General features: G+C 43.2%; 1 protein-coding gene across 1 annotated transcript in view; it reads left to right on the top strand.

Moving 5' to 3' along the window:
- Nucleotides 1-8285, top strand: part of LOC138514489 (platelet binding protein GspB-like) — a 1350980-nt gene extending 1342695 nt beyond the window's left edge. Inside the window, exon 15 of the mRNA XM_069629971.1 lies at nucleotides 6890-8285. Coding sequence (XP_069486072.1) covers nucleotides 6890-8285 — 1396 coding nt within the window. The remainder of the gene's footprint in view (nucleotides 1-6889) is intronic.
- Nucleotides 8286-14930: the final 6645 nt, after the last annotated feature.

Below are 14930 nucleotides of genomic sequence, written 5' to 3'. Positions count from 1 at the left end.
TTTTGATACTGCTGAGCATTGACAATAAGGTGTGGTATGGAGGACTCTCAGTCATGAGCCCATGACCGTAGTCTTACTCACAGACACTAGCGCTAGACGAAAGAGCCGGAATTGTAATGTATCATGCACATATGGTCTTTCTGTTTTGCATTGTGCCTCTTGTTGCACGTGAATGAATGAATTAATTAATTAATTTGAAACTTGTAGGGCGCAACTTCGACCCTAGGGTGTTCATCTTTGTAAGTATGGAATCACAGGCACATGGATGCATAAGCACAGGATTGCTGGTAGCATAGTGTGAAAAGGTGTTACAGTCACATAAGCCAGAGAGCAGCGGTGTTTGTATTTAGGAAACACGATGAAACCTACTTTTACCATAGGGGTCCTTTCTATAGCTTGACGTCAAAGGTTATGTGAGTTTGTAACACTTGGCATGGTTCCAATACTGCTAATGGAGCCCCTGGACTGGACCCTAGAAAAAATGAAGAGGGTTTTGTAGGTCATGCAAAGTTGGGGCATCAGGGATGGGCAACCCAAGAAAGCTAAAGACGACTGACCTGGGCACGCTGGCGAGCTGGGTTTGCCACGACAGCTGGGAGTTCCTGGCCTTCTTTTGATAGCATGAAGCGTTGTTTTTCAAGGCCTTACAAACTGAATCGAAAAGATGAAATTCTACGAAAAACTTAAAGAAAGTGGAATTCAAATTGTATATGCCTCTTGTAAATATTTATTAGGAATGGGCAAAGAAGAACACTTGATTTCTGTTTCTGGAAGACTTAAAACTGGTTTTTGATGTAAGAGTTTCTTCTAATGGAGTTCAAACAATGATATGCATTGGTCCAAAATAGGCCCAGTCTAATGCAAGTTGACAACTATGAGACCATCGGAAAGGACTGTATATTATGTTAAGCATAGGCATTTAGCAAACATTCTGCATTGGTATTTAGCAAACAGTTTGCATAGATATATAGCAAATATTATGCATAGGTATTTAGCAAACAGTCTGCATAGGTATTTAGCAAATATTATGCATAGGTATTTAGCAAACAGTCTGCATAGATATTTAGCAAATATTATGCATAGGTATTTAGCAAACATTCTGTATCAGTATTTAGCAAACAGTCTGCATAGGTATATAGCAAATATTCTGCATCGTTATTTAGCAAACAGTCTGCATAGGTATTTAGCAAACAATCTGCATAGGTATATAACAAACATTCTACATAGGTATTTAGCAAACAGTCTGCATAGGTATTTAGCAAATATGCATAGGTATTTAGCAAACAGTCTGCATAGATATTTAGCAAATATTATGCATAGGTATTTAGCAAACATTCTGTATCAGTATTTAGCAAACAGTCTGCATGGGTACATAGCAAATATTCTGCATCGTTATTTAGCAAACAGTCTGCATAGGTATTTAGCAAACAATCTGCATAGGTATATAACAAACATTCTGCATAGGTATTTAGCAAACATTCTGCATTGGTATTTAGCAAACAGTTTGCATAGGTATATAGCAAATATTATGCATAGGTATTTAGCAAACATTCTGCATCAGTATTTAGCAAACTGTCTGAATACACACATAGCAAATATTATGCATCAGTATTTAGGAAACTTTCTGCATAGGTATTTAGAAAACATTCAGCGTAGGTATTTAGCAGGCTATACACCATTTAACCGACTGGGTCATACCACACATTTAGAACCATTAACTATTTCACTGCTAGTAGACCATTTTGGGCCGTATAATACTGAGAAGCACACATCATATAGTTGCCGTGATAAAGCCCAACTTTTGGGGCGAAAGTGCTGGCGGTTGATGATGGTGAATTTCCACCCTGCATTTAACACTTATGAAGAAGCTTAGTACAGTGTAGCTTCCTCTTTGAAGTGTGTCTTTTGATGACGTGTGGTGCCCTGCAGCTGGCTTGGGGAGCATGAAGAGAGCAAAGTAGGGTCGCCAAACTTGGTTATTTTGCCTGCATACTGATTCTTACATGAATATGTGTGCTTATATTTGTGTATATGGAATAATTTAACATCGTGTACAGAGAGTGGGGAGGGAACGTCTATTCAAGATCGGGTTGTCCTAGAAAACCGGTAAGGTAGATCAGCGGGCTAAGTGCTCATTGCCGGGATCTGTGTTTTATCCGCGGGTCACAGGTTAGACTCCTGGCAGGGCCAACTCCGAAGTTCATGCTTCCGAGGTTGTTAACTGAATACCAACTTTGGTTGGGTAATAATAGGTGTATATAGAAATGGTCCGTCTACAGTGCTTTGCTGGAAGTGCTATCCAAATAACAACTTATTATTTTAACAACCCAATCTGAAATAACCAGACCTTCAGCACATTCTGTGCACAATCTTGAATTGTTTCACCCATAGCTTCACCGCACCCTCACCTCCCCGGGGAGGCATTGAGTGCCGCAACCTTGAACCCTTTATGGTTGTTAGTCCAGTATAGACAATGCTATATTGCTCCAGTGCTTGCAGGACCCTGTGCACTAAACAAGTTAAATACCTCATTGTATACAAATATTACATGTGTTTACTGGAAAGACTGACGATGCAGGGGTATGGGACCCCACCCTCACCTTTTAGGAGTCTGTGTTAGAGGTCTATTGCAGCTAGACTCTTCTCAGAGAAAGACACCAGGCCCTCTGACTGTCCAAAGAAGAGATGTCTGTACCTTTCTGAGAAAAAAAGAGCCTGCGCTGATACCTGCAAGAAAACTCAAACACGAGTATGCAACATTGCCTTCTGTGCTCACATCACACCATTGCAGAGCATTGGTGCCCCCCCCCCCACCAAAACCTGTTTTATATCATCTCTTTCTCAGAAGTGTGATTTCTTCAGCACAAATCACACAACACGTCCTGCCATAGCCTGTCATTCTAACATCATATTACTAAGCATTGGTGTGCTAGTCATCGATAATCCCTTTCCCATACCATCATAATGCATAGCATTGGTGTTTATAGCAACTAGTCATCGATAATCCCTTTTCCATACCAACATAATGCATAGCATTGGTGTTTATAGCAACTAGTCATCGATAATCCCTTTCCCATACCATCATAATGCATAGCATTGGTGTTGATAACAACTAGTTATTCCTAATACCTTTCTCATGCCATAGTACTGCATAGCATGGGTTATCTTTCACGTTACCTGCATAGGTTCATCTAATTGTTGATTATCTGTACGATTTGTGTCTTGGTTTTATGTCCGTAACTGAAATCGTTTTCAATTGTCACCCGGTGACTTTTGTCAAGTTTCAATTGTTGAACATGTCCTTCTAATAATCACCTTAAATTTTACAAGAGAGCATTTATAAGTGCTTATCAACATTTCGGTTTTTGGCCCCCAACATATGCCAACACATATTTTGCTTTAAGTGCTTTCTCAAGGCAGCTTTTGTGGGCTATGTGATAATTATGTGACAACACTCAGTATAGCACATAAGGAAGATAATTTGGTGCAATATACAATGTCAATGTGGCAACGCGCAGTTGGAGCCGAGAGCATGGAGCAGAGGCGGAGAGATGCTGAGTGTGGGTGGCCCCTTTAATTGCTGAAGGCTCCCTATACTCCAAGGTGGCATTTCCTGTTAAAAACTATATCCTGCACAAAGCGCCCATGAATCGCTTGCAAAGCGCAGTAGTTGGAGCAGTCAGAGCGGGACGATTCCAGAAGGTAGGAGCTAGTTGACTGTTCTCGCAATGCTACCCCAGGATAAGCTACCCAGTTATTAGCAACACAACTCTCTGCAATGAACAATGGCAGCCAATCCGCAGGGCATATCCTACAGAGTCGCGGCCATGCAAATCCAACGTAAGCTCTGGATACATCCGGTGGTGATAGAGAATATGCAATGGTCAACTTGGGGTTGCCAGTCACAGACTTGGGGGAGGGACACTATAGCAGAATTAGCACCTGGAGTGGCCACCTCAGCCAATCAGCTTGTTGCAAACCCGTGCTGAATCACTCAATCCAAGCCCGGATTCGGAGAAAGATGTGCGCTGCTCACACACACCACAATTTTCCCACCTTTCCGCCCTGCCCCTAGGTCCTTTTGCCACCTCCCATCCCCTCCCCCCTCCCAGCACACTTACCTGTTGGTGTCTGTAGGGTATTTTGTGGAGATTTGGGGCCTGACGGTATTTTATTACCGCCGAAAAATAACTTAGCAATAATCACTCCTCGTATTCAGATTGGGCCCTGTACAACAATAATACAGTGGACATGCATTATTTCAGCACCCAGACATGCATATTTGGTATGCGTGGTTGGTATGCGTGGTTGGTGGTATTTTGGTGAGCATAATTCCCTTGTTTTATTTGTGGCCCCAATGTCCAGAATCCCTTATCTTTGCTTAGATTTTTCGTGTAATCACTAGAGAGACCTCAGACCTACATTTTAGGAATACCACATTTTCAGTGTTAGTGTGCCACCATGGGCGATCTCACTGACTTATTTACGACAGAGAGCTATATGTGGTCATTTTGTGGTAATTTCCACTACCTTATATACGGTAGGGAACTATGTTCAGAGAGTCCCTCTTCCCATTGGCTCATGTACCTCCAACGAGCTATGCTACAAACAATCACTCTCAACTCTCCATACTGAATATGATCATGCACACATCTGTCTTAAAATGACAATTGCATTGTTTAAAAATCTCCCCTCATCAGCACTGTATTGGTAAATAGAAGACTCACCACCCGTCTGCTTTCAAATATTTTTCTGTATTATAAAAGTTGCATTTAAACACGATCTCACTCTTTACAGAAATAACTAAAACAGCACATTAACAGCATTGTCTGAAATACACTGAAAAAAAAAACTGGCAGAGAACAGAACATAATTTGCAACATTAACATGTGATTAAGGCACCGGAATCTCTTTTCCTACTCTGACTGAACATTCTCGTCTCGTACACTCAGCTCTCACACTTATGTAATTACCTTATCTGTTCAGTCAAGTTTTCTTTAGCTGTTCTCTTTCTGAATGTGGCTCCCTTGAAGATTAACCCCAGTAAAAAGGATCGCCTTTCCTTCTCAAACCGGGGTCATTGCCTGGAATTCTCAGCTTTTGCAGATAGGAATGCTCCAACCAGGAAAAATAGGTCCTTCTCCCAGCTCTGCCAAATCTTGACTGCCCTTCTCTCTCCTCAAACTCCCCCCAGCAAAACTCTGATCACTCCCTCTAGCATGATACTTGCTATGACGCTGCTCCAATCAGAATCAATCATGCCATCTCCTCCTTCTCTACACAATGGCTCATTTTTATAGTAATACTTTGTAACCAACTGATTTCCTGTTCTTTCGAGCTCTTTTGCTTCCTGTAATTATGTGGACAGGGCAGCAGAGAGAAAAAAAAAATGGATGTGCGTTTAAAAGTTCACTTTCAGAATAGGCCTAATTCTGCAGTGGAGACACATTTTTATTAGTGGATTATGTTTCATTAGTCAGGTTAGTTATAAGTAATGTTAGTTATTATTTTCAAATGTGTCTCTCGCACCATAGGCATTTCAGGTGAAAAATAGTGTGCATTTTTGAATGTGCACGTGTGCTTTTAACTGTAAAAATAGATCTGCATCTTATATGTTAAAATCGTTTTTGACTGAATAGCCTGTCTTTCCTTGTTAATCTGGTAACACATATAGCAATGCACCGCACCCTTGTGGTGGTGCTGCAAAAAAAAATTGCTACCTGTGCAGTAGTGCGGTACTCTGTGCTGTTTGCTACCTGTGCAGTAGTGCTGTACTCTGTGCTGTTTGCTACCTGTGCAGTAGTGCTGTACTCTGTGCTGTAACACGCCAAATATCCTTACATGTCCCTGGTTGCTATTCCGCTTCTCAACAGCTCCAGCGCTGCCATAGAAATGGAAGAGGTGCTTCATGTGGAGCCCCACCTTCCATTTTCATGACATCCATCTTGGGTGAGTGTTTGAATCAAATGGCTTCAGCAAGCACATGACCCATTGGTTCAAACAAATACACTGCAATTAGCACCCCGGTTTATAAACCGTGCGTGCTAATAGCAAAAATCTTCCCACCCCCCACATTGCAGGGTTTAATGAGACGGTAACAGTGCTGGGACCTGGCGTTAAGGACTTTGCTTCGCTCAGGCCTATATCCAGCCTGAACCGTTACAGGCCCTAGGAACTCTGCAGGGGCTTGATTATTGCTATAAAAGAAGGCCAGGTTGAACAAAAGATAACACCTTTTGTACCTGTAAAAGTCAAAATATTGAATAGCTCGGAGTATCTACATGAATTAATTCTTTTGTTACGAACTTCCCAGGATCTGTCCTCTAAAAGACGGGAGAACTTGAGTTGTTCTTAGTTGGTGGTGGATGAAGGTATAAGGAAAATGCAGAATGCAAGCATAAAGTACATGTTTACAAGTTTGAATTATGAACAGAATCCATAACATTGGCATGCATATCGAGACAATGGGCCTCATTACGAGGTTGGCAGTCCGGATGCAACGGTACCGGTGAGCTTGCTGGTACCGTTGCATCCGGACCGGCAAACTCCGAGTTGTGCTCGCAGATGCCTTTCATTCCGCCAGGCCTGGCCTATCGGAATGAAAGGCACCCGCGAGCAAAACATGCCTGTAGCACTGGCACCATTATGAGGGCTCAAATGGGAATGGGGATCTACCGGCACTGGCACCCATGAAAGGGCAATTACCGGGTCCGGCGGGCCCGGAATGCCCCGGTAAATGCCCATTCACGGGTGCCGGATTTTCTTGCCGGTTTGGAGGTAGCCTTGCCAGTTTTACCTTGAAACAGGACTGGAATACTTGTACTTTTGCATTCAGTCCCTCCGCTGCATTCAGTGCCTAAGCTGCATTCAGTGTCTATGCTGCATTCAGTGTCCATGCTGCAGTCAGTGCCCATGCTGCAGTCCGTGCCTATGCTGCATTCCGTGCCTCCGCTGCATTCCGTGCCTCCGCTGCATTCCGTGCCTCCGCTGCATTCCGTGCCTCCGCTGCATTCCGTGCCTATGCTGCATTCAGTGCCTATGCTGCAGTCAGTGTCTATGCTGCAGTCCGTGCCTATGCTGCATTCACTGCCTCCGCTGCATTCACTGCCTCCGCTGCATTCAGTGCCTATGCTGCATTCAGTGCCTATGCTGCATTCAGGGCCTACGCTGCAGTCAGTGCCTATGCTGCATTCCGTGCCTCCGCTGCATTCAGTGCCTATCCTGCATTCAGTACCTATGCTGCAGTCAGTGCCTCTGCTGCATTCAGTCCCTCCGCTGCATTCACGGCCTATGCTGGATTCAGTGCCTATGCTGGATTCAGTGCCTACGCTGCATTCAGTCCCTCCAGTCCCTCCACTGCATTCAGTCCCTCCACTGTTTTCTCTGCCTATGCAGTATTCAGTGCCTATGCAGCATTCAGTCCCTACGCTGTATTCAGTACCTATCCTGCATTCAGTACCTACGCTGCATTCAGTGCCTACACTGCATTCAGTGCCTACACTGCATTCAGTGCCTATCCTGCATTCAGTACCTATGCTGCAGTCAGTGCCTCTGCTGCATTCAGTCCCTCCGCTGCATTCACGGCCTATGCTGGATTCAGTGCCTATGCTGGATTCAGTGCCTACGCTGCATTCAGTCCCTCCAGTCCCTCCACTGCATTCAGTCCCTCCACTGTTTTCTCTGCCTATGCAGTATTCAGTGCCTATGCAGCATTCAGTCCCTACGCTGTATTCAGTACCTATCCTGCATTCAGTACCTATGCTGCATTCAGTGCCTATGCTGCAGTCAGTGCCTCCGCTGCATTCAGTCCCTCCGCTGCATTCAGTCCCTCCGCTGCATTCAGTGCCTACGCTGCATTCAGTGCCTACGCTGCATTCAGTGCCTACGCTGCATTCCGTGCCTATCCTGCAGTCAGTGCCTACGCTGCATTCAGTCCCTCCACTGTATTCTCTGCCTATGCAGTATTCAGTGCCTATGCAACATTCAGTCCCTACGCTGTATTCAGTACCTATCCTGCATTCAGTACCTATGCTGCATTCAGTACCTACGCTGCATTCAGTACCTACGCTGTATTCAGTACCTACGCTGCATTCAGTCCCTCCACTGCATTCAGTCCCTCCACTGCATTCTGTGCCTATGCAGCATTCAGTGCATATGCAGCATTCAGTGCATATGCAGCATTCAGTCCCTACGCTGCATTCAGTACCTATCCTGCATTCAGTACCTATCCTGCATTCAGTACCTACGCTGCATTCAAAACCTATGTTGCATTTCGAATGACTTGAGACATTAAGGCTCATTATAAGTTTCCCTGTCTGGAAAAAATTTTGGAAAGAATGCTGGTAATTCTGGCACCAGCATTTTTTCCAGACCAGGGAAACAAAGGTATGCTGCTGAGGCCAGTGATCTACCGGCATGCCTGACCTTCCAGGAGTTCAGGCCCCTACTGGCAAATAAATACTGGAATCACCGGCACCGGTACTACCGGTGCCTGCAACTTCAGTAATCCCATTGATGGAGTCCTATGGAATGGGAATTTACCAGCATCTCTGCTGCCCGTAATATCCCGGTAATATTGGGATATTGGGTGCCGGAAACAGTAAGACAGTTTTGCCGTTATCCTGGGATTCCGGCAAAACTGTAATGAGAGCCATTGACAAGTTAGAGTTCATGGAGTAAGTATGCATATCTAGGGGTAGAATTCACTTACTCCCATTGGTGGTCACATATCCGTTATTAGATAACATAGAGGAACTACAAAAGTGTTTTGCCCTGTACATGTTATGTTATCTTGCATTTGTGTAGTGCCCACTGCCACAGTTCATGGTTTTGAAGCACTACTGCCTGTCAGAGAGGCAAAGAAAGAGTACAACAGAACATTCAGCAGTGGTAGGAAGGAGCAAAGCCTGATAGGAAGGAAGGCATAAGAAGAAACAGATGGAAGAACTATGTGTACAACTGACCCAATTTATCGTGGGACTCCACTGTAATCTCTGGGATGCAGCGTCAAAGGGAGAGCTAGCGGGAGAAGCAGTATTCCCTGGACCAGGGGCTATGTCTGGAATGTACTCATGGTGCACGCTGAGCTCATGAATGAAGAACAACGGAGTTGGGTGGATAAGAAAATAGATGCTGATCTGGTACACTAGTAGTTTTGAAAACCAAAGGAATGTGATGTGTCAGTTAAGATATAGGTTACACATATGCTGCACTACAGGGAATGACAGCAAATGAGCAGCGAAGAACAATGCTTCTCGCCTGTGGTTAAGAAACATGCAAGAAAGGGATTGGTTGTGGTTGCCAAGTTTGCTACAAAAGCTAACTCTAACTTAAAGTGGTGTTAATTTCTTTCCTGGAATTCAAGGGGACACTATTTTCTTTTCAAATAAGAATGTTTTAGCATTTGTGTACTCCGTAATATCTTTATGGTTAACGGCTTCACAGTTATTTTCCAGCAGGCAACAACGGGTCCATGTGGCAGCCCACAGGGATCCTCATGAAACAGGTGAGGAACAGCATACTGTCTGTTATCACTGTTAAGACGGATTTCAGAACTCTGTCCTGGCGGTGCAGAAGTTCAGAAGGCCAACCTAATTACTTGGAACAGGGTAACCTCTGGACAAGCCAGACCAATCAGGGTAGCGATAGCGGCGGTCAAGACTAGGTCTCAAGAGGGGTGAGGGTGACTGAAAGCCCGTAATGAGCACACAAAGCAAGGACACTTACAAATTACTCCAAACAGGTGTTATATTAAAAATATATACACATTTATTCCAAGGCCTTTGCAACAATGACCGTAGCGAGAAATCACATAAAACGCTAGTAAACCAACACCTACCAAACCAATACAATATATATACAAATACAAACGAGTCTAAAGCGTTAGATGCACGAAATGTGTAGTCCACCCAGAAGGGGAAATAATGATTAGACCCAGTCCGCCTTCAGAAGCACCTAACTAAAAGGAAGTCCAAGCCCTACGAAGAGTGGAGCCTGGTGCTCAAAAGTACCTGCACACGGGCAAAAAGGGGAGTCTCTTTGAGGGAATCAGGTAGTTCAGTTCGGTGCACAAATGAAGAAGAACAGAGTTCCGCGACTCAAGCGCAGCCTCCACTGTGGGCAGAAGCAGAGCGCGAGTACGGAAAGGCGTGCTGTTTGACACAGCGGGGAAAAGCTATGAGCTCCTGCAGTAGGGCGACCAGTTCCTAGCTATGCTACTCACCGGTCCCCGATGCAAGCAGACCCAGGCATCTCCGCGTCAGTTTCAGTGCTGGCAGGTTCAGGGGAGCAGGGGACGTCTCGTCGTCGTGTAGATTCTGCAGCAGCAGAGTTGAGTTAAAGATGTCCCAAACGAAGTGAACCTGCACAGTTTGTTACCACAGCAGGGCAACGGAGCGGCCGTGTGTATCTCAGCCAAATGTACACTACTGACTTCAGACCTGGGAATGCCAAGTGTACGAATCGTGTGAGAGTGACAAGGACTAGAAATACAACACAACCTGGCGGCGGTTACAGAGCAAGACTCCTGGGTAGGCTGGTCAGTCTGCTGGATGGCCCAGAGACACTTCCGAAAGCTTACGTGTAGGAGATGGTGAATATGCCGAGAATAGCTGTCCCCGCTATTCCAAGGGTCGAAGTACCAGTACAGGCCTTCTGGTTCGATCAGAGGTAGAAAGGGTTTCACAAGGCGACAGCAGTGCAGAGGAGCAGTCCTTCACCGGGTCACCAGCGATTCCTCGGTTCAGCCTCGTGGTTGCAGGATACTTGGCTCCTGTATTCCTTTGTTCATGAGAACTCAGGAGATCGACATGGTAGTGGCGTTTCCAGCCTTTTTGAAGGATTTTGTGAGGATTTTGTGACGGTGACGGTGATCACAACGTCTGTTTTTTTCCCCTTTCAGCTGGATTGGCCCTCGCTTTGTCCCGCCTACCCATTCACCCGCTTACCAAAACAAGCGGATCGACTACTTCCTATAAATCGAGAGCGCACGAGCACAGCGCGTGCGCACTCGCGGAAGTACTCGAGTAAGTACCGCTTTTCCGCTTCTCCGTGTTTACGCGGAAAGCGGACATTATAGTAAGATACTGGTTTATGTGTTTGATTTTTCAAGCCAAAACAGCTACTTTGATTATATTGGGTAGGGTAGTATTGATACTTTGTGAAAACGTCTGCTGGTTTAGTGGCTGCTATGTTTGCCTTTCACTCCTTGAAAACTGGTATGCCTGCACAAATGGAGCACTTTTTGACTTTAAAAAGTAAAACTAATCATTTGCATTCCTCTCACACGTCGATCATGTTGACCCCAATTCATGCTCAGAATTCTAATCATAAGAGACAAATTGAAAATACGGTTGGAACGCAAATTCCAAACCAGCTAAGCGTTTCCCATACTATCAATAAAGACATTCAGAGTACCTGTGGCCCGAGTGAGAGTTCAAAAGTTTTACTAATCTCCAACGGTGCACAGGTTGTTTCTGACCGAACGCTTTTGGAATCCAAAAAAGGAATGTTATAAATAATAAAGCAAACACTTCACTTGCACTATCAAATATCCCTTATGCACATTATGACTCTAATTCGTCTGGCATATTTATGCCAGTCAATGCGAATCCCCAATAACCATTGTTGAGGAAGGTAAGAACACATCATGTGTGATTGACGAATCTAATATCTCTTCGTCTAGTGTTCACTCTAATATTCCATCCTTTGCTTTACCTACCCCTCATCCAGCTGTCCGTACTCATAGTATATGACTCCCGCAAAACATGATTGAACTTACCTCTCGCCCAGCTGCCTGTACTCATGGTAATGATCCCTCGCACAACATGATTGAACTTACCCTGTCTGCAATGAATACAACAATATTGAGCATGTATAAACTATTTGAAAGCCTGGATCTCAAAATTGAAAAACAATCCTTTCAACTAGAAGCTCTTTCTAACTGGTTGAATAGTAATGGCAAGACCATAATGGGAGTAAATAGATATACAAAACGGAGTGAAACTCTAGACACTTTACCAAGAATAGTAAATGAGGATTCTCATTTACAAAATGAATGTCATTCTTCACCAATGAAAATACAAACAGGTCCCGTAAAACACAAATGTTACCGGAATTTGTTGAGGTGATTAGGCCGATTTAAACACCTACCATTGTTGATATAAATGATGTTGGCTCACCCAGTAAGGCGGAGGTATGCCCGAACAACATCCAAGACACGAAGCTATCTCCACCTGATATTGTAATCACATCTCCAGAGAAGGCAAAACTGGTCCAAAAGGACCCCGCCGTACACTTAAAAAATTAAAAAACATGCTGGGCGGAAGACCCATAAAAAATTTGCTTAATGCATTTTTCAAAGCTATTGGGGGAACTGTTCCAAATTTGGATGATAGATTACCACAAAAAGTGCAAAAACCTCTGCCTATACTGCAACCTCAAACACAGACAGAGACGGTATCAGAACCACTGAAAGCTGTATCAGTAAGACCAAATGAAATACCCAGCACTCCTATAATACAGTCAGCTTCCGAAGACACTCACACTTCTGTAGATTGTCCGTTAGTACAATCACCGCTGAGTCAGCTTGTTCATACCATTGAAAGTTCAAACAAGTTACCTCAACCAATTGGTAAGTAGGATATACCACATCTTCCTTCTGTACTAACTAAAACCCAAAGTGAAGAGAGTATGGAAAAAGTAAGACAGGCGGTTGATGATTACATTTTAAAACAGCTGCTACCACTATCTGAAGATAAACCGACAATCTCAGAAATGAGTAATATATCACGAACAATTTCACACAGACCAGAAATATCTGAGAAAGTGTTTAGACAAGAGGATGACTTTGATGAGAATGTTGGTCGCAATCATGTTAATGTTGCAGATGAAGAAAGAAAACCTTCTGTGTCACAACCTCCAACAAAACAGTCTCAGCAGATGAAAAGTAGGGTTAAATCCCTTATCCTGAAAAGTAGAGGTGGTGATTTTGAAATATATGATCTCAGCAGAAGAAGTGTCCTAAATATATTTAGTGATATAGCAGCATTACAAGATGTAACCTCTAGTGATATATCACAAAATGAGTTTGTCTCTGAGGTATCAAAAACAGTAGTGAGACTATGGATTCCTTCAAATGTTGTGTTTAATGTGATATGGCAATCAAGAATTACATTGTTTGACATGGGATTTTTGTTGGCACATGATCCTGACCAGAACGTTGAGCAAGTACAGAGCCCACCGATCCAACTGAATATATATCAAAGTTTGAATAAAAAAACGGTAGGCCTGCAGGTGGTTTTGGCGATACTAGAAATTAACCACTAGTAAATTTACAAGTTTTAAATATAGCAAGCTGGAACACTAGAGGGCATTCACATCTACATGATTCCATTAAAAAGTTCAAGATCTTATATCATATTATTGTCTTGCAAGAAACCTGGATGACTAATATCCCGATATGGGATGGCTATGATCTCTCACTCTCTCCAGCTTTAACCACCGCTGGTAGACCTTCATCAGGATTGCTTGTTGCTGTGCACTCTGAATCTGGCCTCTCTATCTCATCATGGAAAGTAGAGACGGCATTCTTACAACTTGTTAGGATTACACAGCAAGGGAAAGAAATTGCCTTAATAAATCTTTATCGTAACCCAGCAGGAATTACTGATGATGTCTTTTATGCAAGTCTCTCTAAATTGTTAGACATAATTTGCATGGATGCACATATCACACATACACTAATCATGGGGGACCTAAATTTAGATTGCATGTTGAGGACTTCTGATGAAATAGACACCTGGATCCTGTTTATGTCAGAGAGAAATTTTCAGATGATTAATGGGTCAGCCAATGGTGACATTCCGCCCCAACCAACATGGTGTAGGAATACCAGTTTTACCACTACTGATTATATTTATATCAATAGGGAAGCTTTCCATATAGTCAACGATTTGAATATACTCTCACAAACTTGCAGTGATCATAGCCTTGTTTCTCTAGCGTTAAATTGGGATACAACTATGGTTGATAAGAACTATTTCACCCAATCTCTGGTTATTAATGGGGCAAGAACACGATTGAGGTGGAATCAGACAAATCTTAAAGCATTTGGTATCACGATACAGAATAACAGACATTCGATCAGACTATTGCAATATCCAGATCTACTGACACTATATGCTACTACAATGACAGAAAGCACAAAAAAAGGTCTACCACACAAACATGCTTTTGACTACACCTTGCAAAACAGATGTACTGAATATAGGAAAGAAAAAAGAGACATTCTAACTACAACTATAAACATAAATTGGTTAGCTCTGACAAATGCTAAAACCAAATATAAAAACTGGTTGAAAAGCCACAAAGCTATAACATTCCAAAAAGATAGTGAAAGGATGCAGCAAGCAATAATCAATAAAAACTCGGCCAAAATGTGGCAGTTATTAAATAGCCACAATACAAACTTACAAGCCGATGCCCAGCTTAATGGGGTGCTTCAACAAGACTGGGTTAATTATTACCAGAAGTTTTATGCTGATGAGAAGTTCGATCAAACCCAATGCCTTCATAAGGTCTCCTGTCTATGGCTCATGGAAGTTTCCTCTGTAGACATTGAGGATACCATCAGACAAGCAAGTACATCTAGAGCCTGTGGACCAGATGGCATAAGTAATGCAATGTTAAAAGCTAACCCGAAAGAATGGGCTCTCATCCTATTTAACATCTTTCAAGCAGCAATACGCCTACAGATGATCCCTCAATCGTGGAAGACATCGATCATAATTCCAATTTATATAAGAAGGATGATCGAACATTACCACAGAATTATAGACCAATAACGCTGCTTGACTCTCCAGGGAAAATTTTTGCCAAACTGCTTTTACAACAATTTAACGCTTGGACCCTAGCTAATAACTTACGAGATC

Source organism: Ambystoma mexicanum, chromosome 12, assembly GCF_040938575.1.
Source record: "Ambystoma mexicanum isolate Mex_15411 chromosome 12, UKY_AmexF1_1, whole genome shotgun sequence".
Lineage (NCBI taxonomy): Eukaryota > Metazoa > Chordata > Amphibia > Caudata > Ambystomatidae > Ambystoma > Ambystoma mexicanum.
Note: the sequence above shows the minus strand (reverse complement) of the source record. Positions and strands in the feature narration are given on the sequence as shown.